The sequence below is a fragment of the Leptonychotes weddellii genome, chromosome 12, assembly GCF_054177405.1.
Source record: "Leptonychotes weddellii isolate Sample4059 chromosome 12, ASM5417740v2, whole genome shotgun sequence".
NCBI lineage: Eukaryota > Metazoa > Chordata > Mammalia > Carnivora > Phocidae > Leptonychotes > Leptonychotes weddellii.
This window is the reverse complement of record NC_138380.1, coordinates 21,685,071-21,709,046: the sequence shown is the minus strand read 5'-3', so window position 1 is coordinate 21,709,046 and position 23,976 is coordinate 21,685,071. Positions and strand designations below refer to the sequence as shown.

General features: G+C 41.2%; 1 protein-coding gene across 1 annotated transcript in view; it reads left to right on the top strand.

Annotated features, from left to right (window-relative positions):
* The window catches only part of SND1 (staphylococcal nuclease and tudor domain containing 1), a 404,590-nt gene that overhangs the window by 19,287 nt on the left and 361,327 nt on the right, over window positions 1-23,976 (top strand). Inside the window, exons 2-6 of the mRNA XM_081800145.1 lie at window positions 10,218-10,367; window positions 16,052-16,172; window positions 19,842-19,920; window positions 22,448-22,608; window positions 23,353-23,444. Of these exons, the coding sequence (XP_081656271.1) occupies window positions 10,218-10,367; window positions 16,052-16,172; window positions 19,842-19,920; window positions 22,448-22,608; window positions 23,353-23,444 (603 nt within the window). The remainder of the gene's footprint in view (window positions 1-10,217; window positions 10,368-16,051; window positions 16,173-19,841; window positions 19,921-22,447; window positions 22,609-23,352; window positions 23,445-23,976) is intronic.

The window sequence follows — 23,976 nt, the reverse complement described above, 5'->3', positions numbered from 1 at the left end:
TGGTACGGGCTTCCTGGAGATTGAGTCAGTTCCTTCATGGTGAGGCTTTCTTTGTGCAGGAGTAAGCTACAATCTTGGTGTTTTAATGTAAGCTACCAATTTTTTTTTTTATTAAGGTACAATTGATATACAACATATATTAGTTTCAGGTGTACAACATTACAGTGTGATATTGTATATTATAAAATGATCACCACAATAAGTCTAGTTAGTATCTGTCACCATACATAATTACAGAACTTTTTTTCTTGTGATCTTTTAAGATCTCTCTTGCAACTTTCAAATATGCATTGCAGTATATAGTTGCCATGCTGTACATGATATCTTCATGACTCATGTATTTTTTAATTAGAAGTTTGTACCTTTTGACTCTCTTCACCTACTTTGCCTGCCGTCACCCGTAGGCACCAGTTTTTTGACGCAGAGTTCTCAAAAATTTAGCATTTGGGGTTTACTGAAAGTGTGCTAGGAAAACCTGGGTTCTAGCTCTGCTGTCATCATATGACCATGCCACGGTTTCCTCCGTTGTAAGATGCGGATAACCGGGCCTTCCCCCGCTTCCTCCAAGCATTGTTGTGAGGATCAAGATGGGTGGAGGGCAGGGAGGGAATGGAAAAGAGACCAACATGCCCTTAACTTTTACTGAGTACCTGCTAGGTGTCTGGTACTGTGAGGCATCGCACTTAGTCATCCTAACAACCCAGAGGGGATGGGGGGAGTAGTATTGTCCTCATTTATAGGTGAGGGAAAATCACAGTGCTTGGAATGGTTTTTACTTGAGTTTGTTTTCAGACTCAAGACTGATTTCAGAGTTGATGGACATCTGAGGCTATGAGTGCCACCACACTTTGTCACGGATAAAGTTCAGTGCAGTTGTAAGTTACAATACTTCTTTACCATTACCTCTGAGGACAAAGATCCTGACATAAGCACTTAAATCTACTTTCCTAGAGCGGGGGGATCTTAGCTGATAAATAGGGAAGGTAGATTATGGATTATTTAATCTTTTCTGATTAAATACAGTTGTTGGCGAATTTTCCATGATTTTGATATTTACTATACCCCCGGAGGAAATGTCCACTTTTTTCTATTGTACATACTCTTACAATCTTTACTTGAAGACTACACTTTGAGCCATTTCTCTTTTTTAAAGATTTATTTATTTTTTTTAAAGAGTGGGGGAGGAGCAGAGGGAGAGGGTGAGAGAATTCCAAGCAGACTCCCTGCTGAGTGCAGAGCCCAGTGTGGAGCTCCATCTCACAACCCTGAGGTCATGACCTGAGCCAAAATCAAGAGTTGGACACTTAACTCACTGAGACATCCAGGTGCCCCTGAACCAATTCTTAAACCATATTGGCTGTTATTGGGTCTTTTGGCCAGCTGTTCTTGTTTAGATTTCATTACAGCTCTCATGGGTATTCTTGTATATTTTATGAATATTTATAAATGAGGAAACTGAGGCAAATAGAGCCAGTTAACTTTCAAAGGTCACCACTGACATTGATTTGATTCTGAAACTAAATTCTTACTGCTACATACCACTGTCCCTTCTCTGATTACAAAAAGGAGCAGTTTGTATAACTTGAAGTGGTAGTCCAGAATTTATTTTTACTGTGCACTTGCTATTTAGACTACCATAAGACTAGTTTTCATCTCACTTCCTTGTCATAATATATCAGAGGTTGGCAAACTGTCTCTGTAAAGGGCCAGGTAGTAAATATTTGAGGCTTTGCAGGCCATACAGTCTCTGTTGAAGCTACTCAACTCTGCTTCCAGTGTGAAAGCAGCCATAGACAAACAAATGATCTTGGCCGTATTCCAATAAAACTTTATTTATGGACACTGAAATTTGAATTTCATACTCTTTTCATATGTTACATAATATCCTTTTGATTTTTTTCCCCCCAGCCATTTAAAAACGTAAAAGCCATTTTTAGCTCATGGGTAGCACAAAAGCAGGCGGTAGGATGGATTTGGCCAGCGGGCTGTCATTTGCCAATCCTGTTTTTATCGTTCTGGAGTTTTCTTCCTTTGTGTTTCCTTTTTGGGTGTTCTTTTGTAATATTGGACTCTTAAGTCTCTGCTTGCCTTGCATATGGTGGTATTTAACAAGTGTTGGTTTGATTTCAGGCAGCTAGCTCATGGAAGCTTTACTTGCTTAGTGATTTAGTCTTTGACACCTGCTCTGCTGACCCATAAAAATGGAGATTGTAATTGGGGAAAAAGATTTAATCAGTAGGTAATCTCAGATTTAATCCACAGGTAACTTCAGATACCGTTTTAATAGACATCAGCTCCCCAGATATGTTTCTACATGTGTTGGCATAGTGGAACGTCAGGACTGGGGGACCTCATGTCTAGTCCTTGCTCGGCCATCAGTACTTTTTGTCAGCAAAAGTCATTTTACTTGTTTTGCTTGCAGATTTTTCATCTCTAAAATAAAAGGGCCCAGATTAGATGTTCTCTTTAGCTGCCCTCTCTCTGTAGATGATTGTTATAGTCCCTCTGAGATGTAAACTCCCCGATTTTCAAACTGAGGACCAATTTGTGGTAGAGCTGGCCCAGGGAGCCGCCGCTTCTGCTCGTCTCTGCTGCATGTGCTGGTGCACCCAGAGCAAGTGACATGGCTTGCCACGAGGCCACGGGCTTCCAGTTCATTGTGTTTGAAAGCTGGGCCTCTAACTTAGGTTTGCCTTCTGCTCTTGCCAGAAAATGAAAGAAAAAGCTGGCTGTGTTGGCGAGTATTCTGGGAAAGACCTCCCAGACCACACAGCTTATGTTCTTTTGGGATTGCTTGCTCTTTGTCTCCATGACTTTTTAATTTTCAAGTGATGATTCTTCTTGTGGAGGCAACAGCTCTGGCTGCCAAGAAGCTTTTTCCTGATATACTTTCTGAAATTTCCCCCAATTTAGTTTCTCTTCAGTTACTCTTTAATTCTGTTTTTTTTTTTTTTTAATAGAAGTTTTTTGCTTCCTGAGAGTGTATCTAATAAAAGCTTTCCCACCCTATCCACAACAGCTCCTTCCCCATCCCCTGATGGTGTTTGTAGGTAGAGAAAACGCCTTGTCCAGAGAAGGGTCCCTGGCTTGCTGCTCTGTCACTCTGACATGCAGTCCTGGCAGCCTGGGGTGTGGCAGTGGCCGGCTTCCAAATGGCGCTGTGGGTCTTTCAGCCCAGTGACTGTCTTGGTTCTTCTTTCTGTGCCCCAGAGGGAAAGGAGTTCATTCTCCTTGCTGTGTTCTTTCTCAGAACGAGCTTATATTGTTTTCATCATTTTAGAGCTTTGCAGATTTCGCTGAAGTTCTGCTTCCTTCCTGTCACTTCTACCGTGTTATTTCTAGTGGACTTGAAAGTTTACAGTAGCCCTCCATTCTTTGGTGAGTCACCATGCCTGACTTTTGGTTCTGAGTCAGCTGCCTTTTTAACACTTTTTTTTTTTTTTTGGTTAGCGTTGATCAGCTAAGCATCTAATCTTCCTGCTAGATATGGGAATGCTTTGTAGCAAAGCATACATCTTACGTCCCCAAGGTTTTGTACTTCCATGTTGGATGTTAAAAAAAATTTTTTTTATTGAAATAAATTCACACACCATAAAATTCACCCTTTTAAAGTATACAATTCAGTGGCGTTTACTGCATTTACGTAATGTTAAAACATTTTCGTCAGTACTGAAAAGATAAACCCTATACCCATTAGCTCCCCTCCCAACCCTTGGAACCACTAATCCTCTTTCTATCTGTGGATTTGCCTGTCTTGGACGTTTCATATAAACAGAATCGTTAAATGTGTGGCTTTTTCTGTCTGGCTTCTTTCACTTATTGTAATGTTTTCAAAGTTCATTCATGTAGTATTAATCGGTACTTCATTTCTTATTTCCAAATATTCCATTTTATGGATATACCACATTTTATTTATTCATTTATCATTTGAAGGACATTTGGGTTGTTTCCACTTTTTTTGGCCCTTATGAACAATGTTGGAATAAACATTTATGCACAAGTTTTTGTGTGGTCATAGTCTCTTGGGTATATACCTAGGAGTGGAATTGCTAGGTCATATGATAATGCTTTGTTTAACTTTTGAGGGACTGCCACACTGTTTTCCAAAATGACTGCATCACCAACAATGTAGGGGGGTTCTAATTTCTCCACATGCTTGTGAACACTTGTTATCGTTTGTCTTATTGATTAAAGCTATCCTAGTGGCTGAAGTGATCATTGTGGCTTTTTTGTTGTTGTTCTTAAGGATTTTATTTATTTACTTAGAAAGAGCACAGAGGGAGGGGGAGAAGCAGATCCCCTGCCCCCCGAGCAGGGAACCCAATGCAGGGCTTGATCCCAGCACCCTGAGATCATGACCTGAGCCAAAGGCAGACCTTTAATGGACTGAACCACCCAGGCGCCCCAGTCATTGTGGCTTTGATTTGCATTTCCCCTGTGACTAATGATGTTGAGTACTTTTTTATGTACTTACTGATCATTTGTGTATCTTCTTGGGGTAAGCGTATTCAAATCTTTTTTCATTTTTTAATTGTGTGTTTTTTTAAAATTGAGTTCTAGTAGTTCCTTATTCTAGACACTAGACCCTTATCAGATATGTTTAGTAAATATTGTCTTTTCACTTTTTTTTTTTTTAAGATTTTTATTTATTTATCTGACAGAGAGAGTACAAGCAGGGGGAGTGGCAGGCAGAGGGAGAGGGAGAAATAGACTCCCTGCTGAGCAAGGAGCTCTATGACATGGGCTCCATCCCAGGACTCTGGGATCATGACCTGAGCCGAAGGCAGATGCTTAACCGACTGAACCACTCAGGTGCCCCATCTTTTCACTTTCTTTATAGTGTCCATTGGGTCACTAGTTTTTAATTTTGACCGCCAGTTTATCTTGTTTTTGGTTGCTTGTACTTTGTAAGATGGCATCATCTTACATCTTAGAAACTGTTGCTTAATCCAGGTTCATGAAGATTTATACATATATTTTTTTCTAAGGGTTTTGTAGTTTAACTCTTATATTTAAGTTGGCTACTTTTGAGCTAAGTTTTGTATGTGGTGTGAGGTAGAGGTCCAACTTCATTCTTTTGCATGCATATTCCGTTTTCTCAGCCCATTTTTGTTGAAAAGATTCTTTCCCAACTGCATTATCTTGGCACCCTTTTTGAAAATCATTTGGCCATAAACATGTGGGTTTATTTCGGGCCTTTTTGGTAACATATTAATGTTCATCAAGTGGCTCCCCTTAATTTATATTAGGTCTTCGTATTGGCAGGTGTTGCTAAGATATTCCTCTTGAATCTTTTTTTTTTTTTTTTAAAGATTTTTATTTATTTATTTGAGACAGAGAGAATGAGAGAGAGAGAGAGCACATGAGAGGGGGGAGGGTCAGAGGCAGAAGCAGGCTCCCAAGGAGCAGGGAGCCCGATGCGGGACTCGATCCAGGGACTCCAGGATCACGACCTGAGCCGAAGGCAGTCGCTCAACCAACTGAGCCACCCAGGCGCCCCCTCTTGAATCTTAATAGGCAGATGTATCTGTTAATCTAGTTCTCCTTGCAGAGCTTAATGAGATGTTCTCAGCTAATAAGATTCCATTCTCAGGCCAAGATGACTCTTACTCTTGGTACTGTGGAAAAAATACTGGCTTTATTGTCATACTTAAATGGATTTCTTTCTTTTTAAAAAAGATTTATTTATTTGAGAGAGAGAGCGTGTGTGTGCAGGGGGAGAGAGAGGTCAAGGGAGAGAGGAGCCTGGGCAGGCTCCATGCTGAGTGTGGAGCCTGATGCAGGGCTCGATCTCACGACCCTGAGATCACGACCTGAGCCAAAACCAAGAGTCGGACACTTAACCAACTGTGCCACCCAGGTGCCCCATACTTAAATGGATTTCATACCATCACTTTCTTTGCTCTGAGTATAACATGGCTAGGGTTTTATATAAGTTTTCTGTCTCCTAGGGTCTGTGGTCTGGGGGTTTAAGAGTTACATGCACCAAATCATCTATCAGGATCTAGCGAAGGTTTAATGTGGTATTCTGTTGCTGGGCAACATTTTAGTGGCTGCCCATATAGTGTTTCACTGTAGGTAAATCTCCCTGTAAACCCTTAAGTGGGTTTGAACAGTTTGAGTCCCTATTTTCCTACTTAGCTGGCTTGTCTCAGCCTTTGTCACCATCTAACTTGTGCCCTGAAGTCAGGTCCTCTGAATCACACCAGTCCCTTTGCAACCTTTATTGGCAGAGCTGAAAAATGTCTAATCCATAACCTCAGTCAAACTGATTCATTGTGACAGCTGGTTTCACAAACCTCGTGCTGTATCAGGTAGGGCTAAGATCGTTTTTCTAGAGTATGTCATTTTATTAATATAATTGAATAAAGCAGTTACCATATGACTTGCTTTTTATGCCCTATAAATTAGCAATTAAGGATAATTACCACAACCATGAAAGTTTGCAACATGAATCAGTACAGCTTTGGCAGAACAATTATCCATGACAGTTTCCTCTCAATCTTAACATTATTCTTCTGAAATTAAAATTCTGATAAACAGTATATTTTATTTACATATGTTTATTATTTGTCTCCTCCTACTAGAATGTCAGCTCTCTAAGAGTAGATATTTTTGTCTGTTTTATTTCACTGAGTATGTCACTTGCCTAGAACAATACCTGGCACATAGTAGGTACTCAGATTTGCATTGATTTAATAAATGAATAAATGACTCAATGAATAAAATTATAAAAGTTATCCACTTAGATGTCAGGTCATTCAGAGGGGAAAAATGATTTGTTTTGGTGCTATAAGGAGATACAAGTTAAATTTGATACATAAACCCTTGGTCTTTTTCATTTTTAACGACCCTTTAAGTATTTTTTCTCACCAGAAGCTGTTTCTCCTTGGCTTTATTTGGTGACGAACCTTGGATAAGAGAAGACCATTAAAATATTTTTATCGAGGGGGCACCTGGGTGGCTCAGTCAGTTAAGTGTCTTAACTCTTGATTTCGGCTCAGGTCATGATCTCAGTGTTGTGAGATTGGGCCCTGCATTGGGCTTCATGCTGGGTGCGGATCCTGCTTGGGATTCTCTCTCTTTCCCTTTGCCCCTCCTCCCCTCCCCCATGTCACCCTCTGGTGCCCCTCCCCCACACCCCGCTTTCTCTCGCTAAAAACAATTTGTTTTTAATTGAGGAAAAACTTGAATAAAGATTATTGGCAAATAAGGCAGGTGGAAGGAGTTCAACAATCCTTAGAAGCTGCAATGGAGATAGTTCAACACACACTATATCTCCTTTATGCTATTTCAGTTCCTATAAATAGTAGGAAGGACACTAGTTCTTCTCTTATAGATAGGTCTCTTCTTTCTTAATGGTTTGCAGACGCAGTCTTTTCCTGCTTTTCCACTAAGGCTGTGGCTGAATGAGGGGGAGCGAGTTTCACAGGAAAGATGTACATGTGTCAGTCCTTTCCTCCTGGGGGACTAGGAATGGCAATGCCTGCCATGGTGAGCATCTATTCTTGTTGCTTAGGAGGTTGAATTGGTGCCTGCTACCTGAATTTGTATACTCAGTAGTATAAAAGGTGTCAAGCAACCTGTAAAGTAAGTCCTCTCTCTCTAATATTAATCCAGGCATTGACTGTTGTCTGAATGGCATATTTGGTGCAATAATGTGGAGATGTTCTGACAGCAATCTTCAGAATAGCATTTACGGGGAGGGGAGGGAGGTACAGAGGAAGTTTTGCAAAATTCCTATGCACAAGTTGTTTGCCAAAGCCCTTTATGGGGCCAGGGTAATAGTTATAGACCCATTGCCCCCCAGGGATCTAGTTTACTAGGTAGAGGCATTAGAGGTAGCACCTTTCTGATATTTAGGGACAAAGGGGATTCTTCTCATCACTCATTCTGTTCTTGAGCTTTTCAGTGTTTTGTTTTGTTTTTTTTTGGTCAGACTTGAAATAAGGATTTTTTTTTTTCCTAGCCTGGGTCAGTGCTTACTCATCAGAGTTTACCTTGATCAGCTAAGGTGGATTTTCTTGTAAATGGACCTTAGCTTTCCCCCCTGAGAAGTACTGGGTCTCCTGGGAGTGCTTTATTACTTTTTGTGAAAGGTTGACTACAACTGAGGATCAGGCACTGGGGACAGATGCTCTGTCTGGTTTATATGCTGTATGTAGCTTGGCTCTCCTCAGCCCCATTCGGAACTTGTGCGTGAATGATTTCAAGCGCAGGTATTCTATAATATGCTATTCTTGCTTCTGCTGCTTGTGAAGACTTGACTATAAATGAATCTGATCCAAGCTCTTTTCCTTTACATCCTTTGGCGCTTCTCATTTCAGGAACACCAAGCATCCGGTGTTCTAGTATATCTGTTCTTTCCCGGCTTCACCTTGAAAGCTTGTCTTTTTAGAATGTCAGTTCCTAGGGATGATGCCCAGGGCATGGGTTCTCAAGAGAGGCAGTTAGAAAGGCTGTTTGGTTGGAAACTATAGAGTTTAATTGCTGGTATCACTTGATCAGAAAGGGTATAAATGAAGAGCATGACCTTAACTAGATAAGAAAGACTGTCTTTTATTATATGTTGTCCTGGTGTAGCCAGAGAAGAGCCATTTAGACCACGGTCTGTGTGTTTAAAGTATTGAGGGTACTGAGACATTAATCAGAGCACTATCTTTTTTTAAATTGGAATGTGTATATTTGTTGGACATTTCTGTAAAAGTTAGTAGGATGGATAAATGAATTGTTCATACAATGAAATATACAGCCATGAAAGTGAATAAACAAGTGTTTTACATCAACACGGATGGGTTTCACCAAGAAAAACAAAACAAAAGGCAAACAAAGCAGGTTACATATGGGCACACACAGTAGACTCAATTTATATAGGGTTCAGAAATAGGAAAAATGAAACCATATTGTGTAGAGATGTATACATAGATGGGAAAACTGTACAGGAAGGCAAGGGAGGGCTTGTCATAATGGTGGCAGGGGAAGGGGCTACAAGTAGAGTGGGGCACAGAGGGGAGCTTAGGTTCCAGCTGTGTTCCTAGTCCTTCACTTGGGTGCTGGTTAGTCAGTTCTTTGCTTATTTTTTAATGTGTATGTATGTGTTTAAATGTGCTTCTGTATTTATATTAATATTTTCACAATTTAAAGCATTAATTAAAGTGGAGAGGTGAAGGAGAAATATCAGCTAAGCAAATGTATCCAGTAGTGCCTGCCTTTCCAAGCATCATTCCTTTACAGAGAACTCCATGGTATTGTCTACTACAGGGCTCTGTGTTGGCAGAACTCTCCAGCTTTCCATCTACTAATTTTTCAGCAGCTATTTCTTGTTTTGAAGCGTGAGATTGGGAGTTTTTCAGAGCCCGTGCTTGAGCCCATCTGTTCATTAAATTGTGCCTTGCTGAGCGAAAACAACTTGAATAGCTTGGGTGACGTTTGTCATTTTTTTCTCTACGTCTTTTCTTCTCTTCTCCCACTTGAAATCCTCCCTTCTTCTCCCCTGCAAATATTTTAAGTTAGATCCCAGTGAGCTTCAGAGCTCTTTTGCAAGTGGCTTCTATGCCTGGTGCCTTTGATTAGAGAGATAAAAGGAGCTACTGTGCTTGGGGACTGTAAGATGCCTCTTCGATTTTTCTGTTATAATCCTGGAGAGCATGGACTTTCTAGATCACTTCATATGTCTCCCTTACTCTAGACTGAGCACTGTCTGCAACGGAAGTGTAGCACTGGGCATACTCAGCTCCTTGCAGATGGAGTGTAAAGGCTTCTTCCTTCAGCTTCCCTTTTTCTTAGGTCTTACATTGCTTGCTTCCATCCTAGAATGGGATGTGTGGATGGGGAGATATTAACTTCTTAATAATTGACAAGAACGTGGTGGTGCTCGCTGGATGAAATTACAAAGGTCATTCATCTCCATGTCTCACATGCCTCTTTATCCCGAACAGTCTATTTATTTTATGACTTTTCTGTTGTTTGTTTAATTCCTACTTCTATTTCTGGGTCTGTTCTTTGAGAAGCTAGCCCGATGTTTCTGTAGGTGTTTCTCTTATGAAATTAAAAACGATCCCATTCATTTAGTCATTCAACAGTCATTCCACAAATATTTGAACGCCTCCAGGGAGCCAAGTACTGTTCGAGATGTTGGGATACAGTAAGTGAACAACTTCTGTTATGTTCTTCTTACCTCTAGACAACTAATTTTCTCTTTTTCTCCCTCTCCGTAGGTCCTCTCAGGCTGTGCCATCATTGTCAGAGGGCAGCCTCGTGGTGGGCCTCCCCCCGAGAGGCAGATCAACCTTAGCAACATCCGAGCTGGAAATCTTGCCCGCCGGGCAGCTGCAACTCAACCTGATGCAAAAGATACCCCGGATGAGGTAGGTGCTTCCAGAGGCTTCTCTGAGGCTGTGGACCCAGGTTATAGCCCAGTCTCCTTGACTGATGCAAGTTTTGTAATCTTTTCCTGTATATTTTGAATATTATTTTTGTATCATAGGAATGATGACTCTGGACATACCTACCATGGCTTGCATAGGTTTACACATTCACACATTCACCCCATTAGCAGTAATCCCAGTCTCCAGCCCTTTTCTCCTACCTTTTCCCACAAGCTTGGAGCCTCTTCAGGTTTGTCCATGTTTTCACTCCTTCTCTTGGCCTAGGATGGAATATTTCCTAGGTTGTCTCAGTCATTTGAGGTTGCCATTGGTTATGGCAGAGTTCTTTTATTAATTTATGTTTGAATTCTTCATGTTCAAAATTCAGAAGGAGAGAGAGTGAAAAATCTAGTTCTCCCCAGGGACTACTGATGTTGTTATTGGGTTGTATCTCCTTCCAGAGGTATTTATCACCTTCCCAAGCAGACACTCTTCCCTTCATAAATATAGCATACTGCCTGCTGTGCTTTATTACAGATTCTTAATCTTGGATCCATGAACCCCTAAAGGCATCTGTGAATCCCCTGAAGTTGTTTGCAAAGTTTTGTGTAAACATACATTGTTAAAGGAGGGAGTTTTTAATTGGTTTCTCAAGGCAGCTTGTGGCTCAATAGTCAAGAACCATTGTGTTGTGGTGATTTGAGAGACTTCTGACCTTGTGTCCCAGCATCCCCTCCATTGCCCTGTTTCCTTACCTCTAGCGCCTGCCCACCTTGCTGTCTTTGTGGTCTGCCTTGGACTCCTTCAGTTCTTTCATCTCCTAGCAACTGCTGTGAGTCCAAATTTGGCATTGTTTAGTCTTCTTGGCTCCCATACTTTGAAACCTCAGTTCTTGTCTCTTCTTAAGTAGTGCTCAGCTATCATCAAAAGTGAAATTTCTGGATTCTAATTATTTGTCCCCAACTTGATGATAATTGGGCAAGTTTGGTACCTCAGCTTTCCTCTGCTATTCCCTGACGTGGAAGTGAAGAAGAAAACGCAACTCATGGGGCTCTTCTGTTTAAGGAAAACGTGTAGTTCTTAAAAAATCTATAATAAAGGGGCATTTTGTTTGAATTACAGTAATGAAGCAGTAGTCTAGAAAATGGAGAAAAGTCCCCTGTAATTCTGTCAGCAGCAATCCAGTTAGATTCTTGGGATGATGACAAAATAGGCCAAAGAAATTCTTTTTCATTGGTCCTCCGTCAGTGACCACAAGTATTGGGAATAGTGATAGTGTAGACATTGGGGTTGTTTAGTAAGGTTGAAACAAGATCATGTCAAATGCTTAGCACGTGTCTAAAAAGTACTTGATAAATGTTACTTATATTCTCTACTGCCATTTGTTAATTTCTCTTACTATAAATACTCCTAGTACTGTTAGACCAGGCCCTGAAGATTAACTCTCTCACAGCACTTTTCAGATTTTGAGTCCTAAGTGCATTTCTTGACCAACATTTGGATTAGTTCTTTTCCTTTCAGTTGTGTGTTGTGTAACAGCTCGAGTGCTCATGAGAGGAGAAGCGTTGACCCTGGCTGGCTAGGCCTGATTAAGTTCATTGCCCCAGAAGAAAGATGCAATGTAGCCTCTAAGAAAGAAGGGTTGGGTTTTAATTTCCTGTTTTGTGGATGGGAATCTAGGGCGGAGGAACACAAGGCCAGTTGGAACTCGTTCTAAAATATTTGAACTGTATCCTATATAACAGTACAGTAAAATCTTACAGGAACTATCCTAGCTGAGAGAATACTACGTGATCTGATCCTAGCCCTTGTTCTAGTTTCATGTATTTGTACAGTGTGGTGCTTTTTTGTTTTCTCTTCCAAAGCAACTCCGTCTCCTTATGTTTCTCCTGGTAACTCTTCAAAGGTCCTGGAGACGTGAAGTATTTGATGGCTACAGATTTCATCCTTTCTCAGCCACAGTCACTACTCTGTCCTGATAATCTAGTCTCTCCTTTCCCTGCTGTTATCTGGTATCTCGCCCCCCCCCCCCCCGCTTTTGAAGCTGCTTTGGCTCAAGTGACCAGTGATGCCAACTGGTAGCCCAAATCAGAAACCCGATTTCCTTTGCTCTTCCCTTCCCCTGTGACATCCAGGCCTTTATCAAGACCTAGAGAGTCTGTTTCCTTTAAGAGATCTCTTCTCCATCCTTGAAACTTCATTACTACTCCTATTTTTCTTTGTTCCACTCCGGTGGTGTGCTAGGAATGCTGAAATAATGGTCCTTCTGCCTTCATTCTCCTCCCCTCTAATCCTTTCTCCATATGTTCCCAGATCTTTTTGAAACAAAATTTCATTCATTGCCTTGCTCAGTGTTATTCCCACATTCATTCCGTGTTTATGTCTTTCTCTACTACATTGTAAGCTCTTTGAGGGGTGGGACCTTATCTCACATCTCTGTTCTTGAGCCTAGTCAGTGCTTGACATGAAACAGATAAACAGTGAATAAACATGTGAATAATGAGGGTAAAAAACCTGAGCATCTCCTTTTTGGGGATCAGTGGATTGTGGAATGTGGCATTACCCTTTCTCTCTGGTTTTCCTTTGTTTTGGAGCATGTTGTCTATTTTTTTCACATTCAGTTGGAGTCAAGGATGACATTGCTCATTTGCTTCCCTTTGTATCACTGTCCCAAATATCATTTGGTTGTTTATTCTCTGCCTTCACTCTTGATACCGTCTTTCAAAGGAGCTCAGCTCTCTCCTAAGTCCTGTGGCAGTAAAAGCAGCTCCACTGTATGTCCCTAGCCATCACTGCCCTGTTCCAGGCTAATCCCCAGTGTTGCCTAGCTACTTAGGCAGCCTAGATACTGCATTGATGGGCACTGTGGGAATTACATACTTATTACCCACATATTTACTGAGTTCCTGTTATGTGTGAAGCTGTATGTTGGTTTCATGAGAAATCCAGAAATGAATGTTATAGTCCTACATTCAGTGGAGCACTTGAGAATTAGGATGGTGGGGTGGTGGGGCAGAGAGGAATTGGTTACATACACATGGGATACCATGGGTGGGGTGATGAGAAGGTGGGATAAGAAGTATTGAGCACTGGGCCATGGACAAAAGTAGCTAGCTTTAAGGATTACATACACTGTTCAGTAGTGGAGGAGTCTACCTGGTTCAAAGAAAAGATTGGAATTAAAAAACTCATTTCCTTGTGGTAGACCTTAGACCTTGCTTGAGGCAGGGAGCAGAGTGCAAGCTGCTAGGTTGCATGCTGTTGAACATTCTAAAAGGAAGAGGTAATTTTGAGTCTCAACTACTGAACAGCCATTTGCTTCTTAGATTGAGCTCTGGGACATCATGAACAGACCACAGCTGTCCTTCCTGTGAGGCCATTCTGGAGCTTATTTGATAAATGCTCTGGGCAGTTTTCCCTATACTTGATTCCTAGAGTTGTTCTGGGAGGCTTTGTTGGGATAGCCTTCTCCAGCAGTTAGCTGTCTGCCGGCTGTCCTCTGTATGGACACTTGCACAAAGATTTGTCCTGGAGTGCTCTCTTGGCCTAGTGAGGAGTGTTGTGGTCAGTTGCTTCCATGGGTCCCTCAGTTGCCTCTCTTCATAGCTAAAGTCTTGTGTAGTTTGTGAATTTGCCCAACTCTGGGTGGAACACAACTTGAGAAGACTGGTTTAAAAAAAGCGAGGTACAGAAATTAGGTTATTTTTTCTTATAGGATTAGGTATATGTTCTTTCCAAGACCTCCAGTGTGGCTTTCTGTTATTGCCCAGTGACTTATCAGTTGTAAAATATGAGGTCCTAAGGGTGAAGAGAAGGGTGCTCCTTCAAGTCTTAAAAGCTTTTAGTAATTTTCTCTAGTTGGTAGAAATTGCACATTTCCCCATAGGTGCTAGATAGTTCCTTGTGAACTGACCCTTGATAATGAGTTTTTACCAAAGTCTTTTAGGAGTACTTGTTTTGTCAGAGCTTTTCCAAGTATTTAGGAAAACCGTGTGTTACTGAATTTTAGATATTAGTGTGACCTCAAAACAATACTAAACATTACATCTGTAGCTGAGGATGTTTTTAGAGTTAAGTGGATCACTAAGGTAATAAAAATGGAGGAGGCTGTGTTAGTTTGTTCAGTACGGTTTTTGTGATGTGGTTGATAATTGGGCTCATTTTTCAATTACAAGACTCTTTTTGGTGACTGGTGGCTGTTTTCATTTTTTGGGGGGTGGAGCAAGGGGTGGAAATGGGACATGAAAATATGATGAACTTTATATGACCATTGAGTGATTGACTCTTTTGTTTGGGTGCTTTGAGGAAAGAGCATTAGATGAATGAGGATAAGCTTGTTTTTGTGTCTTTGAGAGAGCTTACACAGGATCAGTTCTTCCTAGAAGCATTCCCAACTGATGTTATGTAACAGTGCTAGTTTTGTGAATACTGGCCCAACGGCTTGGTGGACTGCCATCTTTTGATTGGCTTCTGGTTTCTGAGAACTCATATGGATGTTTTTCTTTTAGAAAAGCTTATTGGATAGCCCCATGGAATAATCTTAATGGTCTGAAAAGGTTAGCAGAGGCTTCCTTTCCAGACCAGTGATAAACCGTTTGCCTTACTCTGTGTAGCCCGAGCTCTGTGGCTCTGGGCAATTGTAGTAGACAACACATGCATATCCTGTACACGCTTCCCTTTTGTACTTCGCATTTTTTCTGCGCATGAAGTCCTGCAGATCCTATATTCCTTGAACTTTTACCCCCTCCTTCCTCATTTCTGTTCTGAGGGAACTTGGGGGCACTGAGCTAGGTCTAGACTGTAAATTCAAGTGCAGGTGGCTCTGACTGACAGGACTATTTCAGAGACCTCTCCCTTTGTACCATCCTAGAAGTGATGGGGTGGGGATCTGGAGATCACGTGGAGACTTTGCATTTTGTGGATGTGTGGCTCACCCCTTATGTCAGGGCCTTAGATGGGTGGAGGGAAGAACTACCGTTTTCAAGATAACTCCTTACTAGGGACCTGGGTCCCATTGGTGCAGCCTCAGACGAGAGCAGGAAAAGGAGACATTTTAGGGAGAATAGTTCTTGCCCTTCTCAACTCTGCTGTTCTTAAAAAAGGTGGGGGAAATGATATAAGCAAGGCTCTTACTTGAGCAGAAGACTCACTCTGAAATAAGAGCACTAGAACCTTGCCTTTACTCTGACAGTGCCTCGAACTGGTTTCAGGCTAGTTTAATAATCAGTGAAAGCACTTTGTAAACTGGAAAGAGGCAAACAAATGGAGGTGGTAGTTACTTACGTTTTCCCTTTGACTAGGTGAGTTCCTGGAGCCCATTCAGGAGTGGGTTGATAAATAAATATGAAGCATTTAGAAAGTAGTGGCTGGCTCATGGCAAGTGCTGTAAAATTACTGGCAGTTATTATTCATGAAGTAAACTATGGCTCTGAAAGTACTGCTGCCAGTATCTGGGCCACTCTGAGGCCTGTTTCTAGGGCCTGGGCTAGTTAAACCAACTGCTGGATCCTCCTTTTTTAAAGATCTTATTTATTTGAGAGAGAGAGAGCGCGAGCAACATGAACGGGGGAGGGGCAGAGGGAGAGGCAGACTCCTCGTAGAGCTGGGAGCCTGATGCGGGGCTCGATCCCAGGACCCCTGGGAACTAGGCGGTTCTCACGTGACACATTTGTTTTGTCTTTCAGCCCTGGGCATTTCCTGCCCGAGAGTTCCTTCGGAAGAAGCTGATTGGGAAGGAAGTCTGTTTCACGATAGAAAACAAGACTCCTCAGGGGCGAGAGTATGGCATGATCTACCTTGGAAAAGGTGAGTTAGCAAGGGAAAAGGACTTACTTCCCTCAGAGTCTAAAGTTTCTCCGAAGATCAGATTTTATCTGGTGGAAGGCCAGTGTGCGTTCTGGTGGAGGACAATTGGCTGTAGGTGTAATTGGAAGTCCTTTGAGTACCCGAGCTCATGGTGCATAGGTGCTCCTGGTGCAGGGCCCCCGATTCCTGCTCCTTGTTTACTCCTGTGCCTGCTTTGCTGGCCTGGGTTAGGTGTGCATAGTACCCTGTAGCATTCTTCCTTATATTTAGACCATCAGCCTGTGGAACTCAGTGGCTCTGTGCTTCTAGGTCATAGTGCTAATTGAATTCCTGTAGATTTCCTATTGCATCTTCTATTTCCTTTATCAGTCTTTTGGCTTTTCTTCTCCTGGGGCTTTTTAGGAAAGGAAGAGTTGTTTAGGGCTTGTGGGTTTTGGCAAGCCACATGTTTTGGAATGGAATGGAAAGAACACAGGCTTTGGAGTTGTGTAGATGTGGGTTAGAATTCTGGCTTCTGTTACCATGTACTCTTCTTTAACTCTTAGCCTTTGTAAGTCCTAGTTTTTTCATTTGTAAGCTATTGAGAGAGTTGAAAGAGATAGAATGTGTAAAGCACTTGGCTCTGGCACAGAGTATGTACTCAGTAATTGTGTGTGCACGTGCACATATGCCTGTTGTTTAGCTGGGCCAGGTGGCTCATGGGGTGTTAGGTGTTCTGATCTTTTTTTGGATTAGGTACAGGGAGAGAATAAGATTGTGGAATGGAGTTTGAACAGAAATAGGACATTGAAAGGATTGATAGGTTGTTCATAAAGCAGCCATTTTGGGAGTTATTTTGGGAGTGGGTATTTTTTTTTTTAATCTATTAAATTCTGTGATTCTTTGATAAAATAACTTTCCAACGGAGCTGCTTTAGATAATTTTTTGACTTGGGTAGTCAGTAAGCTGGAAGTAAGCAAGCAGCTAACAACATCCTCTTAAGATTATGATTAAAAAAAAAAAAAAGATTCTGATTTTAACTGTAGAGGTCTTAGGAAAGTGAGTTGGATGACTCCAGGGTGACCCAGGAGGAGTCTCATTTGATTTACCCAGTAGACAAACGCCCTTTTCAGCCTCCCAGACAGATGGCTATCTCCTTCTTGATTGAATGGGGAATTATAGAAATATATAGAATCTTTTCAGAAAAAGAAACAAATTTGCCTTTTACCCAGAATTCAAATAATAACAGTAGGAGATAAAACACTTAGGCATTATTGTTAGATGGCTCCTGGTTAGAAAGAATAGAAGCACATGGTCTTCAGAATGCAGTCACTCAAGGATTTTATCACCTAAAAAACTGCAGTTCCATAACAGCTGGTCAGTCTTCTGTACCCTGCCAGAGATCTCCTCCCTGAAACTACAGAAAATGTCAGGCACGGATATCTCTGTAAAGAGACTACCTCTGAGAGTTCTTTTAAGTAAACTTGGTCTTCAGCTAAAATGGTCTAAGTATTTATTTTAAGGGAAGTTGACGTTTAAAATTCTTGTTGTTTTTAGAAGGTTCATTTTTAAAATTGACCCAAATTATAAACTGGATATGATGTAGCATGATGCTGTACTAGTGTTTAGAATAAAACCTGCTACATAGGAAGTGATCAATAAATACATACTGAAAGAATGTTTGGAATTACCCACACTGAAAGAATGTTTGGAATTATCTACATCTTTTAGTTTTAAAGGTTTAAATAACTTAAAGTATAATATTTTCACTCAGCTCTTTTAAGGAGATCTCCATGCCAGTTCTAATGAAAGGATACAGTGGCTTATGTAATCAGTATCCATATGTTTATCCTATTTCATGACTACTCACTTTTTATTTGACAGAGAAGAATGGTAGAATTTGAGAAATTTTGGTTCACCTAGAACTTATTTAAAAAAAAAAAATTAAGTCTTCTGACTTGTGGAGAAAATCTAGTCATCTACTTGCTCAGAATACCATCCCAATTGTGACTTGGTCAGTTTTGTAATTGATAAGTACTAAACAAGAATAAAATCCTTGGCCTACAAATTCCCCATTTCAGTATTCTATCCACCACATTTTGTTGCCGGAGTTCAGCCCAGGGAAATATATTTTTCTTCCTTTTGAAGGAGCAATCAGAACTCACTTTTTAGAAGTGGGCCAGCCAACGGCTGTTTCAGAGTGCCCTGTGCCAAGAAACTGAAAGCTATTTGGCATGCAGTTGATTGGCTGGTTTTGTGACCACTCACCTTGTTTGTACCTGGGCTTCTTTCTACTCCCTGACATCTTGGCACCTTATTGCTCAAGTTTTCATTTAATTGTTAAACCCTTCCTTTTGACTTTTTACTCTTTGGGATTCCTGTTGCTTTGAAACAACCAGTGTAGTATTTGCTAATGTCAGATAGCTGTGTGTGCCTGTGTCTGGCCTCACCAGTAACCTCACTGGAGAGGTTCTGATGATCCATGCTCAGCCTCAGAACCTGAGAATTTGTTGTATAAATATCATTCATCTCGACTTTCCTTGGTAATAAAAGAGGCTTATAATTTGCTTCTGTAGCAATTTGGGCAATGCTAATGGCACGACATTTAGGCTGGATTTGGGGGTGGTGTGTGTATTGTTACTGCTTACAGAAGTCAATACATAGTGTATTAAATATAAATCTTACAGAACTTCATTCTTCGCTGACGTTACCTATTAGCTAGACTCCTGTGTTTCAGTTTATCTGGGACCTTGTTCTCTGCCATATTAAAGATTTTTATGCAGCAGTTCCTTCACAGATGTCTTCCTTTATTGCTTTGTCTGACAAGCGGAGATTTAAGAGCATACAGAACCTGAAAGCTTTTTCAATAGCATGGAAATGCAATTAATATTTCAAGTGCCCAGGTAGAAATCTAATCAGCTTGGGTTTTAAGTTTAACTTCATTTTTCTTGCTTGCTGCTATATGATAGATTAGAAATCTAGACACCACCTCTGCCCCTCTGTCTTCTGAGAGCAGGAGAAAGCCTTTGACAAACGGTGTAGCTTGTCTTGGTGTCCTCTTGGAGCAGAGAATAGGGCATCCTGAGGGGAGTTAGACTTGCTGTGTAAAATGTGATAGACAATCCTAAATGAATCCATCTGATTGTACAAGTGTGGGGACTAATTTTTTGTTTTTAATTCCTGCTGTGTGCTGGGCAGTGGGTTAGATTTACAGACATTGTGGTTTAATTTTCACAAGAACTCATGTGGCAGGTACACTTCCCATTTTATAGATGAATAAATTAAGATACTGAGAGATCTTGTCTAAGCTATTAAGTGGCGGAATTTGTATTCCACTCCAGGCCTCTGCTCCTTAGGTCAGTGTTCTTTATACTCTCTTGGGCTGCTGTGTGTGTCTTGCTTTTCTTTCAGTCTCCGTAGTTCCCGAGATTGTCTTTGGCCTGGTAGATACGCAAGAAAATTAGAAACAAAGTCCTAAAGAGGAAGATTTATAGACCTTTGGGTCTTCAAGACTAGACATTTTGGGAGAAGAGATTTTCTGAAAAACCCAACACTATGTTGCTGCCTTGTCCAGTTCTCTGGCAACATCATTCTTCTTGAAGAGCTAAGGGTGAAAGTGGTTCCATTTGAGCGCTGCTGCTATTGGAGACAGATTTGCATCTTGTGTTTAATTCCCTTTTTCCTCCTCAGATACCAATGGGGAAAACATCGCAGAGTCTCTGGTTGCAGAGGGCTTGGCCACCCGGAGAGAAGGCATGAGAGCTAATAAGTAAGTATTTATTACTCTTCTGACCCCCTCAAACTTCCTTTTCCTCCACCTTGAGAGCTGGGGTCGCTCAAAAGAGGTTGGGTAGCCAGCTCTACTGTGTCTTTGCTGCATTTTCTTTCCTGTCCCCTGGTCAACGTCTGGTGCTCTTCTGGCTTTTAGGACATTTCCTGCCCCAGTGTGGATTATTCTGAGCCAGGAGGTCACTCAAGATTCATTAGTGGCATTTGACTTGTATAATTCCTTTAAATAAAGGAGTTTGAGACAAGGCACTTCCATTCTTTATATTCATAAGCGCCAACAGGCTATGTCTTACACGGTAGATATTCAGTTCCAGAGTATTTATCCATCCATCCCAAAAGATTAATTGAGCACTTACTATGTACCGGGCTGTGTTCTGGGCACTGAGAATACAGCAGTGAACAGACAGTTTCTGCTAACATTTTAATGGGGAGACAGATAAGAAACCAATAAACAAATAGATATACAATATATCATGTGCAAGAAATAAGTGCAATGAAAGATAAAGTGGAGTGAATAAATAGAATTCAAAGCAAAATCTGCTGCTTAGAATCTAGGGAAACTGACAAGGGCTCAATGGTTCTGTTTTAAAGTCAGGGAAAATTTTCTGTCTCTCCAAAGCCTTTTAAGCCTGTTTTGGTCTATGGATCTGTAGATGCTTAAATAGTAGGTAAAAATGTATTTGTTTAGCTAATGGCAGTGTGAACGTAATGGGAATGAGTATTAGTTATGTAAGCTTTTTTTTTTTTTTTCCTTAAAGGTTTTATTTTTTTGACAGAGAGAAAGACAGCCAGAGAGGGAACACAAGCAGGGGGAGTGGGAGAGGGAGAAGCAGGCTTCCTGCGGAGCAGGGAGCCTGATACGGGGCTCGATCCCAGGACCCTGGGATCATGACCTGAGCTGAAGGCAGACGCTTAACGACTGAGCCACCCAGGCGCCCCAGTTATGTAAGCTTTATAGCACATATATCATGTTCAAGTTCACCAGTGTTGGCTCACAGTAGGATGGATTGCAGCTGGCTTTAATTAACACTTTAGTCTCTGAAAAGTGATATGTTACATCAGTAATTTGGAGGCTAAAGATGCTGTTTAAATCATTAAGTCCTTGCTATATTATATGACTGTTGTTGGTGTACAAAAGGCTTTAGGTAAATATTTGCATGAACTATACCAGTGATGGGGATGAGCAAAGGCAAGAATGTACTTTTTGCATTCTTCCTGCCTTCGTAGACTTTGAGGCCAACTCATTCACCGTATACGTCTGTGGGTCCTTTCTAACTGCAAAGAAACATTTGTTGGAGCCTATAATTGGGGGGTGAGCATGTTGGGAATTTAATTGAATAAAGACATTTGTCTTAAGTGGCATTTTTGGAGGCTGAAGTTGTATCTTAAGGAGAATTGTTGACATGATTATCATTGCAGTATTTTTTGGGAATCCAGTTTGCAACCAGACTGAAAATTTTTAAAAAGCTCATAGCTCTATTGTACCATCTCAACAAAGAAATCTCCCCTGGAGTCCCAGTCTTTTTTCTTTAAAGCTGTCTTGACTTCTCCTTTCCTCAGATTCTATGTTTGCTTCTATCTCTTAAGTTACATTTTTTATTGAATTCTGGTTGCAGTCTTGGGTCCCCAAAGATGTGACTATCTTCTTTGGGAAGGAGGGGGAAAGAACAGTACTGAAGACTTCTGGCTTGAGAAATTGTAGATCAGGGATCTCTGTTCCCATATCCCTACTGCTAGGTGGGAGATTCAATTTATGTATATAGCCTTTGATGGAACCGGGTGTTGAGATTGTGGAAAGGCCTTGGAGTTCAGTATTCCCTTTAGCTCAGGGGTGTGTTTTTGGGGGGGGCGGCGAAAGGGGGAACCATTTCTGGTTTTGTTTTTAGGTCTATCTTCTGGTTTTCTGACTGTTCTCATATATATTTGGTTTCCTGCTTCATGAAGGAGGAGTCTTCCATTTTCAAATGGAAGCTTTTCAAACTGCTTTTGCCTAGCTGGTCTTATTGAATGTGTAAGTAGTTTTGGGGTGACATCTGTAATAATAGTATTTGCTCTGTATTCCCCAGCCCTGTTCTGTAGACAATAGGGAATAAGGGTGGTTCTTAGTCACTTTCCTTGTGCTGTGTCGTGCTAAGCTCTTCCTGGATTCCAGTTCCTGAGTCTCGGATGGTTAAATGAGGCTATGCCCCCTGGAGAGGCTTCCCTCTGAGCCACCAACTTGTCCTCTTGTAATCACTGATGGTGGTAGTACTGAGATATGTGTTCTTTGCATTTTCTCATTAAATGCTCTTAAGAGCGAATCTGTTGTTTTGAGGGAACAAGACTGGAATCAGAAATTACACTCATGGTGATTTTCTGGTTATAGGCTTGGGTTTGTAGCCATAGATCTTCTGAAACAAAAGCTTTGGTTTCTTCAAGGGGAGCAGATGCTGAGTTCAAAGAAGAGCCTGATTTTTTTTTTTCCCCTGTTGTGAACTCATCACACGTGTTTCTTTTTCATGTCCCAGTCCTGAGCAGAACCGGCTCTCAGAATGTGAGGAACAAGCGAAGGCAGCTAAGAAGGGAACGTGGAGTGAGGGAAACGGTTCACATACTATCCGGGACCTCAAGTACACCATTGAGAACCCAAGGCACTTTGTGGACTCACACCATCAGAAACCTGTCAATGGTGAGGCTGGTGGGAAAAGACAGACAAGATGCAGAGTGATTTCTGTTTGCTTTCAAGTTTCTTGAGGTTTATAAAAGCTATTTTACTTGGTATCCGAAGGAAATTGTTAAGAGTGCAGTAGCACTGTGGTATTTTGGAAGGTAACTTGAATCCAGTTCATGTAGGTTACATCAGATGTATTTTGACAGAGGTTAATCCTTTGCTGGTGCAGGGTAGTAGATTGCTGGTAATTTTCCACATTGGGTATCTTGCTGCTTTCTAAAAGCTGCTGCTTAAGTAACATCCCTGAAATTATATTCTGTATGTAAGTAAACACACAAACACACACACATGCATACACTCATTCACACTGTAGTTCTTGGCCCAGTTTTGAGACCTTGTTAACTACAGACTGAGTAAAATAAGATTATTACCAAATCTGAATTATTACTTATTTTTTGCTACACACTTGGTACTCAAGTGGTGAGCCCCCTAGCTTACGGATAACAAAGCTTAAGTATGAGCCACGAGATCCCCGAAAGTAGAGAAGACCTAGAAGTGAGTCTAATCTGTATTCCCAGGAATAGTTTGTAGAAGAGTCTGTTGTATGGATACTTGTGATCTTCCAGTGTTTTGTCACTTCTCAGAGGGAGGCTTTCTGGGGGTTTTGGGGAGATGAACTGTGTTAAATGCAGTTTGGTTGGGCATTGTTTATCCCTGGCACAACTTTTGCTAATGACTTAAGCTGTTTATTCTGTCACACAGCTATCATCGAGCATGTGCGGGACGGCAGTGTGGTCAGGGCCCTGCTCCTTCCAGATTACTACCTGGTTACGGTCATGCTGTCAGGGATCAAGGTCAGACCATAGAGTGGGCTATAGGGTTGATATAGGGTTTGTGGAAGCGTTCAGTGACAGGTAGATTCTTCTACTCTGGGACTCTGGATTTACTGATTCTTCCTAATATGGGCCATTAGCATTGACTAGAGTACTTTATACTGTAAACTTTGCAGTGGGACTATTCTCATTAGATCAAATAAGATTTAAAAAAAAATCTTTTAAAGTACTTAGGGTTTGTTTCGAGTGGGCTGTGGTGAAGAGGTGGTTGAGACACAGAAAGCAAACTTCAGAGCTTCCTGTCTCTCCTGAGAATGGCTTGTCTCAATGTAAAATATCCATTTTGATTAAAAAAAAAAAAAGATTGGGGATTTAAAACTAGGCATTTGTGACTCTTTTCTTGGCAAGGGGTAATTTTCAAATATAATTTAAAATTGCCGCATGATAGTGACATGAGTTTTATTTACCTTCCCAAGAAGTCTGACAATTTGCTATTTCTAGTCCCTTTTACCAGTATGTTTTAAAAAGGGGTTAGAAGGCCTGATTTGAGACC